Source organism: Colletes gigas, unplaced genomic scaffold, assembly GCF_013123115.1.
Source record: "Colletes gigas isolate AHSC1104 unplaced genomic scaffold, ASM1312311v1 Colletes_gigas_Sc00013, whole genome shotgun sequence".
In the NCBI taxonomy this organism is placed as follows: Eukaryota; Metazoa; Arthropoda; class Insecta; order Hymenoptera; family Colletidae; genus Colletes; species Colletes gigas.
This window is the reverse complement of record NW_025106642.1, coordinates 6,912,372-6,938,549: the sequence shown is the minus strand read 5'-3', so window position 1 is coordinate 6,938,549 and position 26,178 is coordinate 6,912,372. Positions and strand designations below refer to the sequence as shown.

General features: G+C 44.4%; 2 protein-coding genes across 5 annotated transcripts in view; one reads left to right on the top strand and one right to left on the bottom strand.

The window, feature by feature from the left end:
• The first annotated feature begins 701 nt into the window (after positions 1 to 701).
• LOC122399369 (LARGE xylosyl- and glucuronyltransferase 1-like) lies at positions 702 to 5,709 on the top strand. 4 transcript variants are annotated; one of them, XM_043400012.1, is made up of 12 exons: positions 702 to 975; positions 1,471 to 1,622; positions 1,679 to 1,812; positions 2,212 to 2,395; positions 2,852 to 3,396; positions 3,475 to 3,624; positions 4,135 to 4,437; positions 4,582 to 4,778; positions 4,840 to 4,981; positions 5,116 to 5,246; positions 5,405 to 5,446; positions 5,549 to 5,709. In XM_043400012.1, the coding sequence occupies exons 2-12, from the start codon at positions 1,544 to 1,546 to the stop codon at positions 5,673 to 5,675; spliced, it is 2,034 nt and encodes a 677-aa protein (XP_043255947.1). In that variant the 5' UTR covers positions 702 to 975; positions 1,471 to 1,543; the 3' UTR covers positions 5,676 to 5,709. The 4 variants fall into 4 exon arrangements, with proteins under 4 accessions (XP_043255947.1, XP_043255946.1, XP_043255949.1 ...); XM_043400011.1 differs by having other exon boundaries at positions 5,354 to 5,446; XM_043400014.1 differs by lacking the exons at positions 1,471 to 1,622; positions 1,679 to 1,812 and having other exon boundaries at positions 5,354 to 5,446.
• A 580-nt stretch (positions 5,710 to 6,289) lies between these two features.
• LOC122399402 (leucine-rich repeat-containing protein 24) overlaps positions 6,290 to 26,178 on the bottom strand; it is a 245,515-nt gene continuing 225,626 nt past the window's right edge. Inside the window, exons 8-10 of the mRNA XM_043400066.1 lie at positions 21,425 to 22,326; positions 18,492 to 19,014; positions 6,290 to 14,571 (exon numbers count right to left, since the gene is read on the bottom strand). Of these exons, the coding sequence (XP_043256001.1) occupies positions 13,721 to 14,571; positions 18,492 to 19,014; positions 21,425 to 22,315 (2,265 nt within the window). The 5' untranslated portion in view covers positions 22,316 to 22,326 and the 3' untranslated portion in view covers positions 6,290 to 13,720. The remainder of the gene's footprint in view (positions 14,572 to 18,491; positions 19,015 to 21,424; positions 22,327 to 26,178) is intronic.

Below are 26,178 nucleotides of genomic sequence, written 5' to 3'. Positions count from 1 at the left end.
TTGATTAGTTATATAGTTCCCTCTAGTATAAGTAATCACAATGTAGGATGAAAAATTTATTTAACAGTACAAATATATTCTTTTTATCGAGACTTCCGTTTAGGACGTAAATTGTATGTATAAAGTGAATAAGTAGTTTATTTATTAGATAAGTAATTTTTATTTTTATGTACCACATCATTGCAATTTTGTACTATTGCAAAATAGGAAAATAGACTGCAAACCTACTTTATACAATTTTAATAAAAATCAGTATTTAATTAAGCCAAAGTATCTAAACTTTTACTTACGATGGAAACGTAGATTCGTTTTTGCCGCTTTATCTGTGGAGCTGCACGCTTTGGCGTTTACGTAGTCAACGAGTTTGCATGGATTCAAATACAATCGTGTGGACGGGAATACTAAAATTACGCAAAATTATTACCAAATCGTGAGTTATTTGATCGTGTCGTTTTACATACTGAATCGTCGCGTACTTACAGACATTACACTTTGTATTTCGTGAAATCCACTTTGAAAAAATGTTTCCAACGTTGTACGACACACGCGACTAACTTCAGACGACAAAATCGACATTGCCCTCTGTCAACGAGAAGGAGTAACCATGCCATGGTTTACCGACTGTTCGACATTTCGCGTCGCGTTGCTTGAATCGAGTGGTAATTCTACTACTACGTTATCCAGTGATTAAACTATTTACGTTAGACTTCCTGCTTCGGGTGTTTAGGATGCATGTCGTTCCTACGTTGTGTTCCTCGATAACTGTAATTACGTGTATTTGCTTGGTTTACGACGAATGTTGCAAGGCACATCAACGATCCATTGAAACGTAAACGTGTACCGGCACTCAAGGTAAATTAGTGTGTACGAAGTCACGTGCAGGATTCTAGATCACCTTCAAAACTGGGTACAAAATAATTTCGAGTAATGGATTTGATTGGATGACAGTCGAGGAAAAAAGTCGCGGTACCGGAGGTATGTGTTTCCAGATATTCAGTTATCATGCCTTAATTTTTATCGATCTTTTCGATACTGTTACTCTTTCGAGTCAGTCCATCGTTAGGACAACAAATAATGCGAATTTAACCTTTCTCTTTTGTTTGTACTGTGTGTCACGGTGGCACATGTCAAGTAAATTAGCGGTTAGAGAATTTGAAGCGTATCATGTGTCGATAATTAATTGTAAGAATCTTTAGAAAGAGATTTTAAAAGGAAATAAATGTATATTTATAAAATCTTTACAATAATATGGAATGAAAGTAGAGACAAAAGATTTTGACCATTCAAGGTCATTCCGTTACGTTTCGTTATTGACTTTTGTTACGTATGCATTATGCTATATGTATATGTATTTAGATGTATTTTTCTATCCTTTGGCGCAAAGAAGAAAAGAGTTACAGTGGTGGGGGAATGATTTATAACTACGTAGTCGGTTTGTTTGATAGTTTAACACCGAATTTTTATTTATAGATCTCGAAATTCGATCGATAAAGTTCACTCGCTAATCATTCTGCGAGTTGGGAAATATGTCCGCCATATTCCAATGGCTCGATCATGGCTAGGATGTTTGTTCGGCATTTTAGTACCATCGGCGATCTTTTACTTGTATTTGTTATTGAATGGTAATGCACCGCGTTATTTTTACATTTTCTTAGTACCTGCTGATCTCTTATTGTAGTTCCTTCCGCTAAAATCGGTTCCTTCAAACTCGATGGAAAATCGGACCCGTTGTCCGTGGACCTAGACAAAACGAGTTTTCACGTGGGAGTGCCTATTCCCGAAAAGCTGCCTTTCGAAACTAATCGTATCGAGGTAAAAACATAGTGACGGACATTTTGAACCGTTACCATATCATTTCTTCGAGATTCTGATAAACCTGATACAATTAATATAGAGGGATTCTAAACCGTGTGTCTGTAAATATAGGTAGTAGGCACTATTGAATATTAACCCCTTCCCGTGGCATTTAGCTCGACGAAATCCGGGCCCAAACGGTAGGCGTCAACGCGCGGTAAACAGACCAAACTGACGATAAACTGCTTTGTAACAGAGGTTATAAGAATCGTGACCAACTCTCGTGATATTCATGTTTGGGCCAAAATCTTCATCACGAGTCAGACTCGTTAAAGTACGGGAAGGGATTAAACTTAAATAGAACGAATTTGTCGATTATTTTATTCATATAGACTGCTTCGAATCTCTTCTTTCAAGGTAAAATGCGAGACTATACACATCGCGATGGTGTGCGCTGGCTACAACTCCACGTTTTCTCTGGTGACAGTAGTAAAATCCATTTTATTCTACCGTACTAAACCTTTGCACTTTCACTTGCTCGTTGACGAAATCGCTAAAAGAACTCTGGCGACCCTGTTTCGCACATGGGATTTACCGCATGGTTAGTAAAGAACTGCCGTGATTACCACTCTCATCCGTTCCCCAGGATGGATGGATCGGTAGACTAATATATTGGACTTGGATGTACAGGGTGTCACGTTTTTTAACATTTGTCCATAATCATGCTTTCAACCCTCTATAACCCAAATTATTAGCGTTATATAGAAATTGCTACGTGGCCATTCTATTGTTTAAAAGCTAGAACGGCGAACAGATGAAATCAGACTTTGAAAATGTAGGTATATGGGTATGCGACTTCAGAGTCGCACGGAGTTATAGAGGGTTAACACGCTTTGACCCGATTGTAACAATTAACGCGCCAGTCGCAGAGTGAACTAAATTTTGAGCGATAAATTAATCCCGAGTCTCGCGTTACCCGAGGAACGGACGAGAGCCGATAATATCACGAGTCTCCGGTGTCGAGAATTTTTGTTAGCCAAGTTCCTCTCCGTTCCAGTGACCCTAACGTATTATAAGGCTGAACGATGGGTGCCAAAGGTGTCCTGGATACCGAACAAGCATTACTCCGGTATTTACGGTCTACTGAAATTAATTCTGCCTGATGCTATGCGAGAGGATAAGGTGCTTGTATTCGACACGGACGTAACCGTGCTAAATGATGTTAGTTTGCTTTGGCGGACATTCGAGAATTTCGCGGACGATCAAGCTCTGGGACTGACAGAGAATCAGAGTCACTGGTATATAAAGGCACTGTCTTACGGTCAGCGGCCATGGCCAGCCTTGGGCAGAGGGTTTAACACCGGCGTGATGCTAATGCACTTGCAGCAACTCCGTAACAGAAAATTTACGACCCTCTGGGAAACAGTTACGAAGCGCGTGCTGGCACACATACCAGAAACTAGTTTAGCTGATCAGGATATTATAAATGCTGTTATCAAAGAGCATCATTCTATCGTGTACAGAATAGAGTGCACGTGGAATATTCAACTAAGCGATCACACGATCAGCGATCTTTGCTATCGCGAAACTGGTCGGATAAGCGTATGTAGAGTTTCGAAACGGGAGAAGTATATTCGTTGTTTTAGGGTTTCCCTTTGGTTACCGCGCGATTTCTTTTAGATCGTCCATTGGAATTCCCCTCGAAAGCAGGATGTATATAATAAGCATATCAACGAGTTTCGCAAATTACATAAAGTCTTCCTCGAAATGGATGGAAATCTGCTACGCAGACGCTTGTTCGGTTGCGATAAACACGAAGCCGCGTCCCAAGTAAGTCGTGATTTTAAATGAAATGACTCTAATTTGCTTGTATACGAGGCATTTTATCCGAATAGGAAAAATCGAGGCAAAGTAAAATACTCAAGGTACTCTGACCGTAGCTAATATTCTGAACCTACGTCTACGTCAATGTCGCTCACTATGCCGGTATCCTACTCTGTCTCGATATGTTTCGTTCATGTTCTTCGTCGCGCGATAGAACTGTAGTTGTGATCGACTCAGCCAATAATGACAATGCGTGTGAGTACAGGCGTCGCTATTACGCTACAGCCAATCAGTCGGCCTAGATAACAAGACATCTCTGCACGCTACAAAACAATATTTCATTTTGCCTCGCCATTTTGCTTTGCGCCGGTTTCCTCCGCCACGTTACAAAATGCCCCACAAACCGAGCTAATTATTTTCTGCTGTTTTTCGATGCATCTCGGTGGCTCTGATCGACCAGTATGATTGGAAACGACCGTAATCGTTCCACGTGATAGTGAAATTTTTACTTTTTAGTACAACGAATCAAGTCCTTGTCGGGAGTTCACGAGAGGTGCGAGCATGTCGTATCGCACCCATCCGTTCCTTCTCGAATACGAATATAACGTGTACGCATCGGCAGACGTTGCTCTAGTAACTCAGTGTAGCGTGGAAAGAATACCGTTACTGGAAGACCTATCGAAACACTGGCCTGGCACCATAAGCGTTGCATTATACCTCACCGACGCCGAAGTGCAAAATTTTCTTGAATTCGTTCGTGGCTCCATCGAGCTCCGAAAAAGGAAGAACATCGCGTACCACGTCGTGTACAAAGATGGGGTGCGTTTTTTTTGCGTTTAACATCGGGTTCTACGGATTCCAGAAAACTCGATATTTCCACTAATAACACGTACCCGCTAACGAAGACGGTATTTCAATAAACCGAACCGACTAAAGGAAATTTTCGAACGTCTTTTTCCCTAGGAACTTTATCCGATCAATTATTTGAGAAATACTGCGATGTCTTACGTGTCGACACCGTTCATTTTTCAATTGGACGTTGATTTTCTACCGCAATACGGTCTGCACGAGAGCCTCATGAGCTACATCGTTAAATTAAACATCAGCGAGTCGGACAGAGTAGCTCTGATCGTCCCTGCTTTCGAAACCGAACGTTATAGGTATTTAGTCCAAAATCTACTCGAAGCAACGAACAGCCTGCACGATAGGTACGTTTTATAGGTTCACGTTTCCCGCCGACAAGGACGAGCTGTTAAAGTTCTTGAAGCGCGGCGTTCTGTACACCTTCCGGTACCACGTTTGGACGCAGGGTCACGCAGCAACGAATTACAGTTATTGGCGTAACACGATGGAACCGTACGAAGTACGTGGATACGTTTGTCTTCTATCTAAAGCAGGTTCCAATCATTCGATTTCCCCATCGACTTCATCTTTTTATTACACAAGGTTTGATATGCCTGGTCTATAGTATAAACCATCAAGTTAATGTCACCGTAGGTATCCTGGGAACCAGATTTTGAGCCGTATATTGTGGTCACGAGATTGGCCCCTCGATACGACACGAGGTTCATCGGTTTCGGGTGGAACAAAGTTTCCTATTTGACACACCTGACGGTATTAGATTACAAGTAAGTGGGATTTTGTAAATATATTAGGTCACCCCGTAAGTACGCGTCGTTCGTCAAAATTCGACACGAACTCATGGTACGTCCTAATATGTTTTAATAATATCTAGGTACATTGTCTTACCGGATACGTTCATTATCCATCGACCTCATGCCCCTAGTCTCGACATCGGCAAGTTCAGAACTGATTCTATTTATAGGAGGTAATGCACGAGTAAATATATTGACCGAGGGAATTAAGCTATCATAAGGCTAATGGACAGTTTACAATCAAAGTGATTTAACAAAATTAATTTGTTTTTTAGATGCCTGAAAAAATTGAAAGACGACTTTGTCGAAGAATTGGTATCGAAGTATGGCGAGAGTGCTTTGTCGAAGTTGAAAAAAGTGACCAAAGAAGATAAGATATTGAAGTCCATTGGAGCCAAATAATCGACTATATTTATAATACTTTAAGACATTGTAAAGAAGCTATTATCGCTATTTTCTCAATAAAAATGCTCTTTGAAAAACCATGGAAAATGTTCCTTCTGTTTTGCAATTTTCATACTTGATATAGGTGTGTCATAATACAACGGCGGGGTTGGGAAATATTTATTAAAATTTAACCATCGTAGTGGAGTGTACAGAGTGGTGCTTTCAGTACATTCTCTTAATGTTACAGTCACGCTAAATATTTCATTTATAAAATATGTATAATATTTACAGTGATAGTACATTGACATGGCATATAAATTATAGTCGGCCGAAACGTTACGCCGAACGGAACTGAATTCTGTTACAAGGCAAGTTGCAATATTCCGTGGTAAAACTTTCGTACAAAAATAATCGTGACTACAACGATCCCAATGATAATAACAGCGCAACGTAACGGTATAAATCCAATATTCGATAGGAATATTAAATAGTAATAGCAATAATAATAATAGTAATAATAATAGTATAATAACACGGATATTAATAAGAAGACAATATATAATAAAAATAGAAAAAAACGAAGACATGATCAACGTTCGCAAAGTTTTACGTCGATTATCCATCCTTAACGTTCCTATATCATCTAGAATCTATTAAAAGAAAAAATCTGTACGCTACTTTCCCTAAAGAGGTTCCTTACGCCTATATCGTGACACGCAAACATAGTTCCTTTACATTTATAATAATCCCTATTACGATAAAAACACTTCGAAGCGTTCTTATCCTGTACAACGGAGCGCTGTACGAGATACGAAAATATGGTAATGAAACGTCGTTTATTCATGACTCAGCCCCATAACGTCTACACACATTCATCAAGTACGAGAAACTTGGACGCGGCCTGATCCACAGAAACACACGTCCTACACTGTCCGTCTAACAACACTTCGTCAGGAACACGCTTCGCGTTTCTGCACAGTACTATTATATACGGTTAGTACACACGCGGAAAGTGGTGAGAAAGTCCTTCTGTATCATTTTACAGACTCGGCAATGGAATGAATTAGGCAGTTTCAACGACGATTAGGACACGATTCGAGCGATCGTTCGAGAAAGCACATTTTATAGATTTATCCGAGCTACCGTTTACATCGATCAACTATCGTATCGTTGGTAACGCTTCGCGACAAATTTAGCGTCCTGGAGACACGTACGTGTTGACCCCTTGCGCGCGGTTATATGCGAATTGATCGCTCGATCGCGTTTCGCAGAGATCAATTAGGAAAGTCTCTCGACGGTTACTCGTTTCATTCGTATGTTTTCTTTATTACCAACGCAATTCCTTTAAATCAATTACTCCTAAACGAAAGTTACATCGTCTCGGTCTCGAAAAATGTCAGTCTTCGAAGAAGCGGCTACGATTCGACGCGATTAACCCCTTTGATGCGTCAATTTATGCCGATTATCGATCATTGAACTCAACATAATTTTTTAAAGAGAAATATTTGTAAAAATTTAATGGGATAATGTAGTACCACGGTACCTCAAGGGGTTAAACAATATGTCGAGATTGTACATACGAGTTTCGCGCGACTTGGTACGCAAAGGTACGACGTTTAAACCGATGCACGCATTACGCTTAATTCTATTTAAATAATAACGTCGTTAGTAATACATGGTTAATGCTCGGAAATCAAATTTTTAAACATTCATTAGCCTCTGCCCCCCTCCCAGGTTGCGATGCTTAATTATTACAGACGTTTAATATAAATCGGTTTCCGGCTTCATCCTTGCGATTTTGGTCTCCTTGATTCTCATTTCCGAGAATTAATCGGTTAATTATGAAGTTCGGGTATTACGATGTACAATGCACGAATGAACCAGTGAGAACTTATTACAAAAATGCACTTAGAAACGGAAACCACGCGAAGATCGCCATCGTTTTTCCTGGAATGTGTTCAGCATGACTCGAAACGTGTTTTTTTTTTTTGTCATTTTTGTCTTTTATTGCGGTAGCTTCTCGATAAAGTACGTAATCCAAAATCAAAGAAGCGACTGTTTATCAGTCGTAGTATCGATTATCGCGAATTGAAGTGCTACGATGTATTCCCTAGCGGATAAAATGCGTCGTAAAGAGATCGTAAAATGATGATTGGAATCTTCGTGGAACGTCGTGTTCCGAGGCGTCCCGGTTCTTCGTTAAATTCGATTGATTATGCACGCGTAACGTCCAGATGGTTGTGGTCGGATCGATGTATTGGACGGTACTTTCATCTGCACGCTCGCAGATGCAGTCAAGAACTTCACGCCAATATCTCAGTGTCAGAACTAGGAATGTTATCTATGACTGTCGATCGAAATACAATTTGAGCTTTCGAGCTCGGAGAGAACGACGATTATCGTGTTCCTATGGTGTCCTGAAACTAGGATGGACGAAAGAATAATGCAACTTTTAAGTACACCGTTCATTAAACGATTTGATAACGAATTCTGTATCAGCGCGTGTCTCCCTCTGGCAGCAGTAGAGTTATTGATCATTCTCTGGCTCAATTTTTTTAATTCGAATCTATACGGTCGCGCATCTAGCTGGAATGCTTTAGATAATTCCACGAATATTGACCTACATATTCTTACGTCGAAAACATAGTCATTTTAGTAAGTTTAATGTTGTTTCGTTACTTTCAAACGATGTTTAATCACAAATAAAAATTTATTTCTCATCATTCAAAAAAGATTTAGTACACGTTTGGACATATCGTAAATTGTGTTACAAAAACTATAATCGTTAAAATTATATACAAATAAACGTAACGCTTCTTAAAATATTCTTTTCGTATTTTTGTCTGATAAAAGTTTTCAAACATAAAACAAGGTTTAACCGTCGGTGTCTATGCAAATGTAGATGCATACGACACTTCAGCCATTTTCGAAAAAATGGAAAAAATACTAGCACAAGTTTAAAACTATAAAAATGATTGCCTTTTGATTTCAATAAAGAATAAATCGAATACACTTCGAATATCAATTTGTCGCTCCTGTAACAGGAAAAAATTGTTTTCCATTTAATAACCCCTGAGTTCGTTACATGAATACATAATACTCCCTACGAGCCATGCAATATTCGTCGGAACCAATTTTTGTTAAAATCAATATTTACGGAGTTATCGAAGCGCCGCCAGTGTTACGCGTCCCACTTTGCATATCTATCAACGTGTTTCGCGTGATCGACGATTTTACAATTGTGCCCGTGGAGAAATCACGTTCGAATTTTCCGTTTCATTTAAAAAATATGCGCTTCCGTTTTCTGTGCACGAAAACGCTTTTCCAATTTTCGTTCGCGTTAGTATTCCCATTCCGTATCCCGGTCTCACCGGCACAGTCATCGAACAAGTCAGGATTTCAATTTTACAACACCGAAGACAATTGCCCAATATCTTCACCGTGAACCAACTTATTCTACAATTAAACGAGCTCGTTAATTGTGCCCGTAAGACCACCATAATTGGCGGTAACAGTACGAAACGGCGGTTATTTCGTTCGGTTTCATCGATATCTAATAATTCCACAATTCACCTAGAAACCGTTAACAAGTCCTGCCACAACAACACCATCCTTTCAGCGTCGCTGGCTATTAACGTTCTCGTCGACGCCGTGAACCGCTCTTCCTCGTCCTTTCAACGCGAATCGCGACCATTTTCCCTTCAATCTTTCGTTCCGTTCGAGCGAGAAATCTCGGGGCACAGACGGTCGCGTGTGCCTCATTAAAAATACTAAGCGAGACGTGTCCAATGTGGACTCACCGACACTCGCAATTACACAAGTTTCGCTCGCCTTCATCACCCGTGTGTCCCTTCCGACCGTTTCACTTCCGTCGTAACGACTTCAAGCAGATATACGCCCGACAGGTAGATACGCAGAGTCGATAGAAAACCGACGGTAATGCTATATAGGGTGACTCAGGGGTGGCACAATCAGCCAAGAGGTATTCTAAGTTTTCGAAAATTTATGGGGCATTTGGGTAATTTCCGGTGACAGATTAACCAAAAAAAAATATTAAAAATCTTCTTTTAAACTGTGTCGTCGAGCATGATGTGTTTCAGATCAATTTTTTTGATATCCTTTGGGAAATATTGCGCCGCCTTGGGTCGCCAAGAGCTAAATGCGCGATCAGCCAAAACGGAGAACCGGAACTCGACTCGTGCTGCGTCTATCGATTGCGAACGATCGTCTGATGCCGCAGACGCGTCTTCGGAGCGTGGATGAGCGCAAACTGTGTTATTGCAGGCGTTCGGTGATGTCAAAGGGAGTGTCTCATTAAAGCGACGAACAGCCTAACCGCGCGCATACGAAGTATCTCGCGATAATAATTGCACGTTGACTGTTGGCCCGTCGTGCGCGAATCCTGGTAAACACGCTTCGGCTAATAGTACATAGGACACGCGGATTGACCACCATCCCCGCTGTAATTGCTGGCTAGCGCGCATTCTATTTTCACCTGTACTTGCCCCGTTATCATTAACTTGAAACGCGTGACACGAGAAACAGAGCACCGGAATGGACGGGCTGCGTCGACGCGGCGAGGATGCAACCTTCCTCTCGCACCGTATTCAAATAGAACAAAATTCTACCGTTTGCATTGCCAATTAACAGTTTCGTTACGCCAATGTTGTCCGATTTCCTTGTATACCTTTTGTGAACGAACGCAGGATAGAATGTAAGTCATTTTCTATGGCAGAAAGTATCGTTGAGGATTGAGATGATTCTTGTAGGATAAACGAATGTAAATCTGATTGATAACGCGGATCGAGAAATCAGGGACGTGGGCGCAGCCAGACGAGGCACCGAGTTAAGAAGCGTCGTAGCTAATTCTAACGATCAATTATGTTTTACTGTTGTATTGTACCGGGGAGGTTTCGGTGTCGTTGATCCCGCGGTACGAGGACGAGTCTGTCTTCCCCGCGCGGCTGCCGTGGGACTGGACGTTGCCGGAGAATCCGTCAAAATACAAAATTACAAAAATATACTCGTGGCGCCGTACCAAACGGTCGTGCCGCGCTGCTCTTTAAACGTGGCCGCAATTTACATATAAACAACGTCGTGAATCAGCGTGCAATTAGGTCCGTGTATTTACAGGGCGCGGCACAACGATTGGATCGGACGAGCCGCGACTCTGATAGGCCGCTTAAAATAATTCGCGACGATCCTCGGTCGTGCAGCCTCTATTCCAACCCCTTTTGATCGGAACCGCGGCGTTCTTCCCCCGTGGGAGGCCTTGATCCTTCTTTGGAAACGAGAGGAAGAAGAAGGCTGCCGATTGGCACCTGTTTCGCGGATCCAATCGATCCTGAATGCTGTTCTTGTTTTCTACTTTTTAACTCCTCGTTTTCAATCACGTTAGAATATCGAATCTACAACGAGGAAACGAAGTTGCACGATTTCGTCGCGATTCTCTCCGCGTCCTCTCACCAGCACCGCGTCATCGTCCTCGAGTTTCTTTCGTAATACTGTTAGGTGCGTTGCGATCGTCGGGGAAGATATCTCGTCGTCATCGAATCTACTTGGTTCGATCGGTATCGTCGCTGGCGAGTCTTTAGTTTAGGAAAGTAGGATATTTTTTCTCGAACAAGAGCCTGGTCAGGGTGAGCAACCCAGTGAAAGGATTCGTGTCTCCCGGTTAATTAGTTGCGGTGGAAAGCGTCGAACAGTGTACCTCCTAACGAGCTTAATGTCTTCGTAAGTGCATCGACACACGTGCGATGTGTAATGCGTTTCTTTAAGTGGGACGTTCTTTTATTCGAACAAAGTGCGTAGCTTTGTTCCAAGTGTTCCAAGGAGTTCTCGTAAAGTTATCTTGAACGAAACACTCGAATGAAAGGATCGAAGCGTATCGTTTGAACGTAAATATTGGTCATTTATAATTTCGTGACGTTGCACTAACAAAAAATCTCTTTTGCAAAGATACACTGTATATGCAATTGATCTGTATCGAGTGAAATTTTGAAAATATCGCAGTAATATGGCCATAAACGTACGCGATAAATTTAGAGATAAGTGTATATTTGGAAAATCTAACGTAATTGGTTCAAAATCATGTTCCATGGCAAGGATACCGTCCGCAACAAGTTGTACACAATCGATCCCTAAATCCCAGTTAAGCATAATCTTTCCATAGTTGGTGTCTACTTGGCGGAATTGCGTCGATCGAACATGTTTGCTTTCCGATAAAAAAGAATTTTAATCACTGCGCGTGATCGATCATCCAATGGCGCTACAAAAACCCTTATGTGAGACAACAATATCCAAGTGTAGAATATACGTAATCGAAACTTTAGAAATTTGCTTCGAAAACTATTCCGCGAGGATTAAATTAAAACGATCAACAATGACGCATTTTAAATGCGCAGCATCGATCCGTTTGAATGTACGAGTCACTCGAACTCGATTCGTCTACACGTGGTTCGCATTACGCGTTAAAATCGCGATGAAATTCTACCTAAACGTTACGTATACAATGACGTCCTCGTTACTATAAACGGACCAGCTGTTCGTTCGCATCTTTGCGTCTCTAGCACGGACTTGGATTCGTCTCGTTTCGTTACCACGCTTCCGCGTTCCTGCATTATTCACTATGAAACCATTAGCGCGCATGGTTTCGTAAAAGACCAATCCGATCGAGTTATCAGAAGTCAAACTATCTTTTAGATATAATACACAGTATGTACAAACTGTACGACATGCTTTTTTTTACAACAAACTCGGCGGTTCGACCAAACGCGCGTCGAGGTCTCGTTTCGTAGAAACGAGATGACGCGCGAATCTTAAAATATTTCCGAGCGAATACGTAGTCCCTGCCTGTTCCAGGGACGAGATAGTACGCGGTAAAATACATTTGGTCACGGTGTAATGTCAGCTGTGTACTAGTCACCAGAAAATGGAGCGCCATCGTGATCTTCGAAACCCTTGAAACGTGTTTCCACGTCCGACCGATGGCGCGTGCTTCCACGACCTAACGAAAGTCGCGCTGAAGCGACCGCGCCATTTTCTATTAAAAACGAATACGACTTACAAGTAATAATTACTCTAACATCGCCGTTATCGATAACGTTTGCTCTTACGTACCGAACCACGAGTGCCGTGGCTCGATCGTTAATCCCGATTTACAATGTCGTTACAACGATTGCTCGTTCGACGCGGTCAAGTACCAGCGCGATGCACGATTAGGTTAAACAGTAAAGAGAAGACGACCTAACGGTAAAATTAACGGTAAAAAAAAAAAACTAAAGCGTCGCTCTCTACAAGGACACGGAGGATAAAAGACCGATAAACTTCAAGCAGTCGCGATAAAAATTATTCCCGCCTAATATACACCGACGGGCGTAAAAGTTCAACTAAAAGTAGAAAATAAGATTACAAGGTACCCGATCACGCCCCAGCTTTACGAGCAGATCGTATAAAACATTATTTGTTTCCACAGTGTCCTTCGTTGCTTCGACGTGATCTTCGTTAGGCATGCGACAAGCACGTCAATAAATAAGACGAACATCCTCGGCGGGACGCGATCCTTAATACTAGCGTTTCTGTACGATCTCGTCGACGGGCACGACTCGCGTCGAATTCTTCGATTATCGGTAAAAAAAAAAAAAAAAAATACAGCACAATATACTCGTAACGTCCACCGGACGATCGAGTTCCCCGCGAAACGTTCGATGTCCGCGGCACAGCGCGTGTTAGAAATAAATTATAAAAAAAGAAGTAGAAGGCGAATAAACGGGGACGAAAGGAACGAATGACCGGCGAAGGCGTCCGAAAAGTTTAGCTGTCTGGCCAGCGAGTCAGCGGTTCGCCCAAACTTCGCCTCACCGGATGTAGGAGCCCCCTTCTCGTTTGTCAGCACTTTCGACATGTCGAACAAACGCGCTCGAACCAAACATCGACCCGCGAACGCGGGTTGTCTCATCTTGAAAGGCACTACCGGTTTATTGTGACTGCGGTCATGCGTCTCTTCCCTTCGGCGCGGCTGCGACCTGGCGGCCTCAAGTTCGTCGAGCGACGCGGGTCGATCATACCTCCGTGCCATCCTCGCCCTCGTCCTCGTACAACGGACCGTTGGTGGACTTCTTCTTGGGCTTTGGGGGAGGCCTGGGCGGCACTTTCCTCCCAAGGGTGTTGCTGCCCGATTGCTGTTGCTGGCCCGCAGCTGTCGCCGCCGCGTGATTGCTGTCCGTCGACTCGTCGGCGACCTTGGTGGGCCACTCGGCCGCCCCCTCGGGGGCAGCTCTGTCCAACGGACTGCTGGTCAGTATGTTCGGGGTGCTTCGTTGTATCGTGCCGTAGTGAGAGCTAGGCGTTCCCGGTAAAGGTCGACTCCTGATCGAGGACAACGGTTCGGGACTTTTGTTCAACGAAAGCACCGAGCTGCCGTCCGCGGTGGTACGCAGCCCCAAATTGTCGTAGACTGGTTCCAATCCGTCCGTGGGCGACGTGGGTGGGCCGCTGCTCCAGCTGGGCGCCCTGGGTCTTCGTGGTATCGTGACGTATCCGTGACGGGGCATCACCGGCGCGATCGTCGAGCTAGCGATCCCGTAGGGTGTCACGCTACGATTGTGGGGCAAGGTCTTGAATGCGGCGGGATATTGGTTCGAGGGTGAACCGAACGCGGCCGTGGTCGGCGTCGCGTGCTGACTCGGAAGACGCGTGTTGTCGGGCGCCGTGGATGCCTGGCTGGTCGGCGATGCGCCACGACCGCCGGAGAAGGCCAGTAGATCCGGAGGATACTGACGGTAGCTGCCGCCTCCCCCGCGACACAGCGTCCCGGTACCGCTCTCGAGTTCCGGGGTAGCTCGTTCTTCCCTCTCGTCGTCGCCGACGCCTCCGATCACTCCGCCGCCGACACCGCCACCGATACCATCAGCTGCCAGAACAGAAACAAAAAAGAAGGACGAACGTTAAAACAGAAAAGTGAATCACGCGTCGCAAGGAAAAAGAAAAAATCAACTCAAAACGCGAGTTTAATCCCTGCACGCTGCTGATGGCCCGTTTTACGGACCGACGCATTTATCTTTTTACGCATACGCGACGTGGCAATTTATTCTCCGGGGCGGTGCAGAAAAAAAATATACATAAAGAAATTCGATTGTATGGCGGCCGAAGAAACTGCGTATTCCACACACTGTGGTCCAATGGTAGTCTTGCGCTATAATAAATAATATCGCTGCGTTTAAGTAAGCCTCGCTAATGAATCCAAGTATTTCTGCAACGGGACAAAACGCAAGTTCCCTTCCCTTCCTTTCCTACGGTTCAATATTAATTTCAAAGCCTCGAAGATCAGTACAGAGGCTTCCGGGTGTGGGTAGTGTCCACTGGGACCTGGACTCTACGTTTCCACCAAAAGGCTACAGGGCACACAATATTATTTGATAAAGCCAAAGCGATAGCCAAGACAAAGGGATACTTTCCCAGGAAATGCTGAAGCACCGTAATGTAATAAGATCATGTGCTGGGCTACTGGCTACCAATTGAACGCCGTTCGAAATACACTTCGCCCTCGTCTTATTTGATCAAGCAATCCATTAAAATTCTGTAGCCGGCGATCAAGAACCAGTGGCATGAAAATGAATATGATTACGTGGTCGCAAGATCCGCCTTGAAGGATAGGGCCTGCTAGATTGCCTTACCAACGAGTCCGCTAGCAGGCCCAGGACTTTTATTTCGCTTACAATTTCACGTCCATAGTACGATGCCGTGTTGGGTATCACGCAGCGGTATCAGAAAACGTTATATAATGTACGAGACACGTCGGGGGTGGTTATATCGCGAAGACACGTAAATCGATGGTGTCTGTCGAGATAAAATTTCATCGGATGAAAAGTGGGTCAACTTTTACGTAGTTTCGCGAGATGCACGTTCGCGTTATAATTTAAACGGCGGCGGCGCGGAGTCGTCGTAACGAATCTGTCAAGGAAATGAAATACTGGAGGCAGACGTCGATGCCCTCGGTCGTTTTTATCGCGTTTCAGTCGCGCAGTCAAAGACTTCGGTCGCAATCTTCTCGACGCGGTGAGTCCCGAGCGACACGACCAGAGACCTCGCGCGCGCGTTTTCCGTCTGCTGTGTGTAAAAATCTTTACGAGTGCCGGTGGCAGGCGTACGAGAGCTCCCGATAATCATGGAACTTTTATCGTGACACGCGTTTTTCCGTATTCGACTCCTGTTCAACCAGCAGTCAAAAGAGAAAGTAGGACAATGGAGAAAAGGTTGCACGAGACCAGCCTTCCGCGACGGACACAAAGGGGTACCGGTATCGCGCAGAGGTAGTTGAGATGCGGAAAGTAGCTGTTCAGATGCGAGATCCTCGACAATTTCAATTACCATCTTCGGAAAGTGCATAGACAAAGACTCGCGGGGGAGCCTGCGCACACGTGTACGGAAGACACACCAAAGAATTGTCCGTGCTCGATAAAAACTCCGACTCGCTAATTCAGAAGGGAGTACAATAATGATTATTACTTCTCCCTTTGTGTTACTCGGACTCGGAACGTCGTGTAACGCGCACTTCCCCCTTTTGCCTTATCACTTTAATCACCACTTTATGCGTACAATCCCAGAGTGCTTCTGTCCGCTTTTGTTTTTCTGTGTTTCCGTTATTTACGGCTCGAGGCAACTAACGTTCCAATTAACAGCATCTTCGTCCGGTTCTTTGCGTGTTTCCGATTACTCTCAGCCTCGTCTTACACACCGACGCGACTTCTTTTAACATTTTGACGGTTGCTGTTAGGTACGAGCGAATTTACTGTCCAAAATTATAGGCCGCTATCGCGCGTGCGTGGTCTTTTCAGTCGTTAGAAACAATTTTACTTAATGTTGATTAACAAAGGCGTACTTAGATATGTATTATGCAATTTTTTAATGAAATTAACCCAGTAATCTTCGGGCGAAAGGTGCAACCGTCAAAGCGTTATCGCCTATCTCTCGTTTCTTCGTACAGATCGTCGTCCTTATCGTCATCGTTGCTCTACGGTAAGAAGATTATGTACAACGGCGACGCTTTTGAGACAAAAATAGTTCCGTTGAACGCTTCGTGCCGACGAATAATTCACCGCCAATATTTACATTTCTAACAAAATAATTATCTCGCAAAACGACGCGTCCGTGGTACGCGACGATCGGTTTCGTCGCGTCTAATTAGCCAGAGACGGACACAATCTTATTCCAACGACGGATAACGAATTAATTCAACGAGTAGCATTTTAATCGCGATGGTTATCCTATTCTGTAATCCAAAGTTATTTACTCGAACCGTTAACTGTCTAATGGTGTTAAATAATTTCGTTTAAGAAAATATTCGAAATTTTTATTCGAATGAGAGTGTTGTCCATCTCTGTGATTAGCCGACGGTCAACGTCGGGCACGGACGCACGGTTTTCTACTCGCAGAAAACGAGATTGCATGAAAGAGAGAGAGAAAGAGAAAGAGAGAGAGAGAGAAACGCTATCGCTGGCAGCTAGACACAAATGACGAATGCCTTTCTCCTCTCTATCATTACGTGTTGCACGCTCTCGTTAATCTTGCAACAGTCTTGGTCGATATTTGTTAACCCGAGGATCGATGGCGCCTCGTTTGTCTGCCTGCGGGATTACCGAATCCCGCACGCGTCGCATCGCGTTAATACGACTGTCTTAAACTTAAATACACTTGCCGTTTACAATTCAATTAATCTATTCTGTCACCTAATTAGCGACGATACCGTACCAGCGATCTTGCGCCGAGCAAATGGACGTTTTCGCAGGAGATCGGAAGATTTATGGCACGAACAATATCTAACGTGGATATCGTTTCGGAATCGGTTCTATCGAGGACACTTCCTTTGTTAGCGTTCCATTCATTGATCTTTGCGCATCAGGCCGACGGTTATGTCACGAAAATGTACATGTACACTGCAGAGCCTAGAATAGTTTCCAAGTTTGAATTATTTAACGCGTTGGCTTTATTTTACGAGAGGTACTTTATTCCTAACACGAATATGTACTTACTCCTAAAGTCGTAAAATTCTATATTTATTCAAAGATTTATCGCGATTCAACCTTCAACTGGTAGGATGCGATTGAAATAATACCGGTAGATAAAGAAATATAAAATTAACATAGGTCAAACTGTAGCTTTCAACACTGTATCGCTCGTTTTCTAGACAAATGGGGTCAAAGGTGAAAGTTTTAAGATCCTAATATCCAAGATTAATATTTAGAAGACAATAACATAACACTTTTTTGCTCTTTCGTCCACGATCTATGATCTTTTATCTATGCTCTTTTAAAACATGTACTGATAAAAATTTAATTCTGTTCTAGGTCCACTACAGTTCGAGAAATACTGACGTTTGAAAAGTGACTCGAGAGTAAATGAACGGAGGGATTAAATAAAGCGTACATTCTAGATGTGGCATCGATCGACGGACATACGGAGCCCCGCGCCATCAATTACTCACGTAACAATAACCTCTTTCTACCAGTCAAAGGTTAAAGTACTATTTTCAATCACACAGTGATCAGAAGTAACGTCAATATGAAATCATATCGAGCTTCGGTTGCTCCCACAAAATGAAACCCTGGACAACATCAATCGACGATATCTCAAACGAAACGCGGCTAGCCATTATTCCTCCGGTTTCCTCGAAAATGGCGCGCGTATCTCACACGCCACACCATCGAACCCCTGTCAGCGTCGCTCGTCCCGCGAACGTACCACGTTTCGCCGTAATCGCGCGGCGGAAGTAACAAATAGTTAGTAGCTAGCACCTGGCCACGCACTGTTTAGTAATGTAGGCTGTGTACTGACCAAAGACCGAGTCGTTGTCGAGCAACGTACGGTTCAGCTCCGTCATCTCGGTGCCGTGGGACGTCACGGACGGCGCCTCGTAGCGTCTCGGCGGCTTCACCACGGGATTTATGGTCGTGATCAGCGACTTCTCCTGCTCGCCCAGTCCGTGATGTTCCATCGACGCCGCTTCCAGGCTCTTCTCGTCGTGCCTGACCCGTCGACGACGACAATAGCACACGCATAGCGACACGGTCACTATCAGCAATAGCAACGCCGTGAACCCCAAACCGATGGCCAGAGGCAGACTGATTATATTGTCCCTGCCGCCTATAGCGTCCCCGGCTACGGCCAAGCTCACGTTTTTCTCGGTATTTCCACCTGGACTTTTCGCCAGACAGACGTAATCGCCCTTGTCGGAGGGCGTGACGTCGGGGATCGTGAGGTTCAGCCAGTCGTGGCTCGACTTCAGGATGTAACCCTTCTCCCCGTTGTGCCGTCTCGTTTGGTTCTCCAGGACCCTCGACCGGTGGATCCAGAACAGCTGAAACCGACAAGCATGGCCCATGTTTGAATCGCGTTTGAGGGATATTCTATAAAAATGTTTGGAAAATTCTAGACCCTCGAATCGGTAGACTCGACTCCTCGAGTATTTACACGTACTTAGAAAATATATTGTGTATTCTATCAGTCTCCGATGTTAGCGGAGTAAACAACGTTCGGTTGAAATCGAATAGCCACGACCCAGTTCCCAGCACGCCCTTCGCGAACGAGAGCTTCCCAAGGGTCGTTTCGATATTTTCAGTCTTCGCGTCGGAAGAAGTCCGAAAGAACTTCGTTATAGCGCGTAAAAGTTGACGTAACTGCGCGCCCTTCTTTTGTAGGGCGTGTTTCAAAAGACGGCCCTCTCGCTCTGTCTCTCCAGGTGCGCGTTATTATTCGCGGAATCAAAGGATTTCATTAAATCAAGGAAATTCCGTGACACGATTTCTATGTTCGTCGTTGCGTTAAAAAACTACATACGTTATCGAATATACAGGATGAGTTGAAATATATACGAGAATAACTTTTTTTAACGTACATACGCGTACACGATATTTTCGTGTCAACAATTTCACGGTGTATAGTACATAGGGTAGATCGAACAAAGAATTACACGCTGTTTTCTGCAAATGGGATAGACAGGCTACCACGAATAATTAATTAAAATATTTAAAAGTCTCGAGAAGTTGGCTCTATCTCTGTATTTATCTGAAGCTATTCTTACGCCGCTTAAAGAATCCCGTCGATTTATTTCGTGGAGTATATATATTTCGATTCAACTTGCATTATAAATCCACCCACGATGGAAAGCAATTCGTAATTCGTCCCGGGCTCGGACCCTATTCAACACTTTTCTCCTTAACGTAGGTAAAATATTTCCTCTAAGCAACTCGGAGAAACGGGAATGAGAATTCTTATTCCGACCGCGAACGTTCCGCGAAACCGTTACAATTAGAAAAGGAGGGGAAAAATGCATCCGCAGCGAGTAAACTTTAAAGAATCTCTTCCACTCCGAGGTCGGAGAACAACGTATCCCGGCTAAGAACGTTTAGAAGTTTTCAAGCTAAGTTGCCCCAACGTGGATTTAACCGGCGCAATCTTTTCAACGGTCCTGACCCCCCAACGTTCATCCAGATTGTACACAAAATTGCTCGCAAGTTGCTGTGGATTACCGCAGTCAACGTTACCCCGCTTTACAACGCCACCCTTTACAATACATACTTCACCGTCGTGCGCTCCCTTTTCCACTCTACTTCCCTTCGCTTTTTAACCGTGCTTCTTCCCTGACGTAAAGTTATACAGTGCACCCCCCCCCGCTTGCATGTCACCGAACTGGTTCCGTTCGTGTACATACATTACCAGGAAACCATCGCTGTGTTTGTAGTGGAGGTCTCCGTTTCGCGTGCACTCGAATAAAGAGTTAAGCGTGCATCGACGTGTCCGTATTTTAATTCGTGCAAATCTCAGTAATCGAAACTGTTGAATTTTTCTAAAAGTAACGAGAGTAAGATTTTGCCAGCAAACCGCAAAAGTTTTGGGAATATCTTCTGGGGCGATCTAGTGCAGTTAGCCACGGACTATAAATTTAATTACCTGGGACAAGTTGCAGATACCCCGTGTACACGTCTCTTTAAACCGCGTTCAAAACAGCGTCCTCTATTTTACAGCCATCGATCTCTTTTATCTTGGAATAAGGTCGAGTCTTTCATGTATTGTACGACGAGAAATAAACGGGCTACGCCGAGGGTGAGCGAGATAGGACAACAATGAGTGAGACTCGAATTACCAATACTTTGAAACAGTCGATGTTAGCAGCATCTTTTTAAAAAACGGTTTAACCTTACTATCGTAAGGTTTGTTTGTACACACGATCTCTTTTAAAACAACGATCGGTACAAGTCCCTCGTAAGCGAGTAACGTACAAGCTGGTGTTACTCCAGTGCAGTAAATTTCTGTTATAAGGTCGTCGCTTGGAACGTAGAGCTTTATATCATAACAGTGCAAGCGTTTAGCGCCTCGTTCAGTTCAAGCTGGCGTTTATTTAGGCCAGGCACGTCAATCTTAATTTCACCCGTGAGCCAATTTGTATTTTTCTACCACACGTAAAATTACTTTACAACGGCCGAAAACGTGGATAGAATCGAAAAGGAAATAATCATTCACTGAGATTTACCGAATTTTTCATCGAACCATACAAATGAACTATTCTGTGCAAGAGTCGCCCATTACTTGGTCGTTAATGGGTTAAATGTCCAGCCAACCGCTTCTTTATCGTATTTCACTGTTGCTTACCTAGTCCCATATCGCCTTTCGCGTTTTGCTGGCTTCGAGGGGATGCTCCCAATTAGCGGGGGTTTAGCGATAATATTACAACGAAATCTAACAACCTTTGCGACAAAGATTTACTGTACCTGCGGCCGCGGGATCCCAGAGGCCCTGCACCAGATCGTCACGTTCCCCTTGCCGACTTCGATCTTCACGGACGGGCCAATGGTGAATATCTCCGGCCTACAGGCGAACTCGTCGCTGCTGATCTCGTCCCACATTTTGCCAGCCAGGTTGGCCGGCTGCTGACACGTGGTGGGCTTCGTGTACAGTTTACGCTCGATCGTCCAATCGCGAAATCTCTTGAGACGACAGTTGCAGTTCCAGGGATTATTGTGTAGCTCTAAGCTGCCCAGTTTCGGCAGCGAGTCGAAGGTCAGCATCTTCAACGTGCTCAGATTATTCCCGTTCAGGGTTACCAGTTGCAATCCTGGCAGGTTTCGAAACGTCTTCTCTTCGATTTGTTCCAACTTGTTGTTGGACAACATCACCTTCTGCAGGTAGACGAGATCGCGAAACAGCCCGTTCTCCAGCACCTTCAGCTTGTTGTCGTTCAGCAACAGCACCCTCAGACGTTGCGTCTCCTCGAACGTACCTGGATACAGGGTTCTGATGTTGTTCGCCGACAGATCGATCTCGATGACGATCTTCAGCCCGTTGAACGCGTCCGTGTGGATCGACTCGATCTCGCATTTTCTTAGCACCAGCTTGTGCAGGTTCACCAGGGACACGCGGCTGAACGCGTCGTGCATCAGGTGCGAGATACGGTTCCCGGATAGATCGAAATTCTGAATCTCGGACGATAGGCTGCCTGGTATTTGCGTGAGATTCTGCTTGTTGCATTCGGCGGTCTTCTTCCCGGAAACCCATCTGCACTTGCACGACGACGAGCATTGCGCCGTCCAATCTTCCTGGCTCCAGCACACCACGACTACCAGCGTCGAGTACAGCAACAGTTTCGCTGTTCTTAGCTCCATCCCGAGGATTTCTGTAACAGAACAAGCAAAATCGAGGAGGTTAAAAATTAATTTGAACGCGTTCTAGCCAGGGATGGTCGGAATTCTAATTTAGATAACAATTTCGAATAAAATTCTGACTCGGTCTGTAATCGTGCAGTTTTTAGGCGATTTCCCATCTCCCGCGTTCCAATAATCGTTCGAATAGCGTGCAGTCTGATAGAATAAATTCGAATAATAGGTTCTACAGTGTTCGATTCCTTCCTACAAATCGTCCAAAAAGTATAATCTCGTCATTGTCCCGAACCATATATTTTAAGCTCTTTAAAAGCTTCCAGCCGAATGCACAAATCCCTCGATGTCCGTTACATTCGAATTCCCGGACGCAAGATTAACACGAACAAAGGATATTGCGCAACCTAACACAATAGACACTCGACCAATAACCAACGGCAATCGAAACCAACAAAAGGTAGCGTAACGAAGATACCGACATAAAAATAGACTCGCGTAACAAGAAGGGTTGTTCGTACGCAAGGAACAAGCAACCACATTAAATTCAACCACCGTATCGCGATACACGGCTCCTCCGTACCCGGGGCTACGCGCTCTCGTCAATTAGTATTTCTCCACGGTGCTCGTTATCGAACAAGATACCTTGTAATCAGTCGACAGATCGGCGACGGTACTATTACGCGGAATCTTAATTAAAAAACATTTTTAACTGGCGGAGGTTTACAGAAAAGAACCACCGCTTCCGGGAGAACGCTACGGGGACGGGGAGTACGATCAACGGGAGGAAACTCAACTTTCCCTGTTATCGGAGGAAGTCCGAGCTTCCACAATACTTCCGAGCCGGCGCCATCTTCGTTCCCGCGAAATCTCCCCTTTCTCAGTTTCCTCCTTTTTCGTGTTTTTACACCGCTCCGCCCAGCCCGTTTTCTTTATACTTCTTGGCCGGTTTCGTTAATCTCGATGCGGGAGGCCACCTTAAGCGCGGGACTGTTAGCAATTTAACTTAATACCGTTTCGGTGTCCTAGCATTTCTGACTCGCGACCACCCTGTCGTCGGTCGGTGGCGCGTTACTCAAGTTAAATTAATACAACACGACGCCGAGAGCGCACTTCACCTCTTTTATTATCGTCGGGTTCGCGGAGTCCGAGGTTGTGTATCAAATTACTCTTTCCGGCGGGTGGGGTGGCTGGTACAATTCATTTCGTACCATCCCACCGGGATAGAACGCTGAAGACGTCGACGAGGTCGAGGAAACGGCGTAGCACCGGCGACGCCGACGACGACGTTTTCTTGCTATTTGAATTTATTCCAAAACTCCGAGGGTAAGCGTGGAACGCGAAGGAAGACAGCGCTAGACGTATTTCCGTCGGGGGCGAGCGTGACGAAAAATCGGCGGAAGAGGCTGAATGGGAAGGATATACACGGGTAAATCGATTCTACCGCTCGGGAGGACCCTTCAACATTATAATAATGTCAATTCTCGCGGGCTCGATATAAGCGACACGTTACACAAATTCAATCGCCGTTGACGCCTGTACACCATCGACAAACTGCGTTTATCAAGACCCAGAGGCGCCACGCTGCGTGTGTAAATCAGTTTGACATCCCCGTTATCAAATATTTATAACGAGAACACATTGGTTGACGCGACACGTCAACCGGTTTAACGTGGAATCGAAAGAGATGCACAACAACGGCGGTAAATATTGCTTATTGTTGATGCGACCACGCTTCGCGAGCAACGTTACGTTTTATTTTTACTTTTATTTTACGGTTGTAGATAATAGTTTTCTATCGGATTAAAGGATTTTCGCGGGAATAAGGTACGAATAACCATCATACGTAAATATTACACTGAATTTTTTAGTATTAAATGGTGGAATCGCCATTGTTTGACATTAATATTATTCGTACTAAAAAAACAAATACGTTGGTGGTCACGGCTCGTCAACCAGTTTAATCCGGAATCGAAAGGGAGGCGTAACAAGCACGGTAAATATTGCATATTGTCCATTGTTTCTGTGTGTTCAATGGAAGTTGTTTCCAGTCGCAAATTTCCATTCGATATTTCTAAAAGGGGACATTTTATAGACACCATTCGATAAATAAGGTATTGTGACCGGGTAAAGGATACGTCTGACAACCCTACTTAAACCCGAAAACCTCGAGCGGTATTAACTGCAAGGACCCGGGTCCTTTGAATATCTCGAGCCAACGTTGCTGGCAAATTCACCGAAAACGCAATGGAAATCCTAGGGAAAATGGCATTCGCTCCGCGTACACCCCTAACGGAATAACAGTGAGTCAGCCTGAGAAAGTCGATGCCCGGTATCTCCAAGAGGGTGGCCCGTCGGATCGATTAATTTCGTCCCCGCAGAAAAGCAAGCGTCGTCGAAGAAGAAATAAATGGGCAGGGTCGCGAGAATTTATTTCACCGGAGAATCGAGATTCGTCTCTTCTCGGCGAGAACTCGCCCTTTCGTGGCTCGCGAGAACTTTCCGCCGCGTGTATGGCCCCGTGCAACCGTTCTCCTCCAAGTACGAAACTTTTTGAAGTCTCCGCCCGCAACGGGAAACTCCGTTGCCGCGTTTCTGGACTTTATCGTCGAACCAGGAAAGACACGATTCTGGTCGAATTTTATTCCGAACTACTGATTTACAAATTATTTGGAAGACGCCTCGAATAGGCGGCGGATTCGAAACGACAGCGTCTGGCTAATGAGCTAAACTATTTCTTACAAGAAATAAATTCCTAGTTTACGAACAGGAAAGTATCTTAAGCAGGACGAATTCGACAACCCTACAGTTTCGTGGCTTCGTTGCGCGTTTCATTTTTTTCCTCGCATCGCGTTCTCCTTCCCATTTCTTCCGCGCACCTTCTCAGTCCCTTTCTTCGGTTCTCGTCTCCATTTTCTCCCTTAGATTCCCGCAGCAAGCTTTTTCTCCCTTTTTCAGCCCCCGAGCGTCGTGCCGGTTTCACCCGATCGCTCTAACGCGCATCGATCGGTCGCATTTGACTTGTAAATATCCGGCCAACGAGGACATTAGATATGCATAAGGCGAAAGTAAAGAGTTTATATACCTTCTCTCTATATACAGAGTGTTTCAGAAATACGTGGTCAAACTTTAGAATCGTATTCTACCCGCTCAGAGGGTGGAAAGTGGCATATAAACGCGTGCCCGAAAGCGTCACCCTTCCCCGCGTATAAAAACTTTTCCTTTAGAACAGACTGTACTTTAATAATCTGTATCAGCTTTACGCTTCTTGCGGAAAGGGATTCGTATTGAATTCACGGATAAAATTATGCATTTTTCTATCTTTAAATTTTTGCTGTCTAATATACTCTTACTTAGCGGAGCATTTAAGACCCATTAGTGTAGAACTTTAGGGGCAGCATTCTTTATACAATGAAAAGGTATTGTAAACGAGAGAGTCGGGGTAAAGGTGACTTCTAGGTTAGCATTTTACTCCCACATCTAGCTCGGTGTCGTTAATGGGCAGGAAAATTTATGGCAACAATTTACCATCTTGACGACATCGTCGATTTCAATGACCTTTAAGTATATCCGAGGGGGAAGAGAATATCTTTTGTTCTGTCTTTATTTTTGACCACCTGTGCCTGAAACTCTCTGTACGGAATAGATAGACAAAGAGGGTGAATTTTGAAGCAGGGTGGTAAACGGAGGGCGAGAGGAGGCGAACTGGAAGCGATGTCCTTTGGAAACACGGTCCGGAAGGGACCTTCTACGTGCCTTGTTCCAGGACGTGCACAGTCGGAAGGAGTTTGACGTGGACATACGTCCTTACGCGAGTGTGCGTGCGGCTGCGATACACGGCCGTGGTTTGCATAGCTCGGAAAAAGATCACC

Coding starts and splice junctions, on each gene's coding strand:
- LOC122399369 (XM_043400011.1), top strand. CDS start 1,544: ATGGCTCGATCATGGCTAGGATGTTTGTTCGGCATTTTAGTACCATCG. Junction 4,438..4,581: donor ACGTCGTGTACAAAGATGGG/GTGCGTTTTTTT, acceptor CTTTTTCCCTAG/GAACTTTATCCGATCAATTA. Junction 5,447..5,548: donor ACTGATTCTATTTATAGGAG/GTAATGCACGAG, acceptor TTTGTTTTTTAG/ATGCCTGAAAAAATTGAAAG.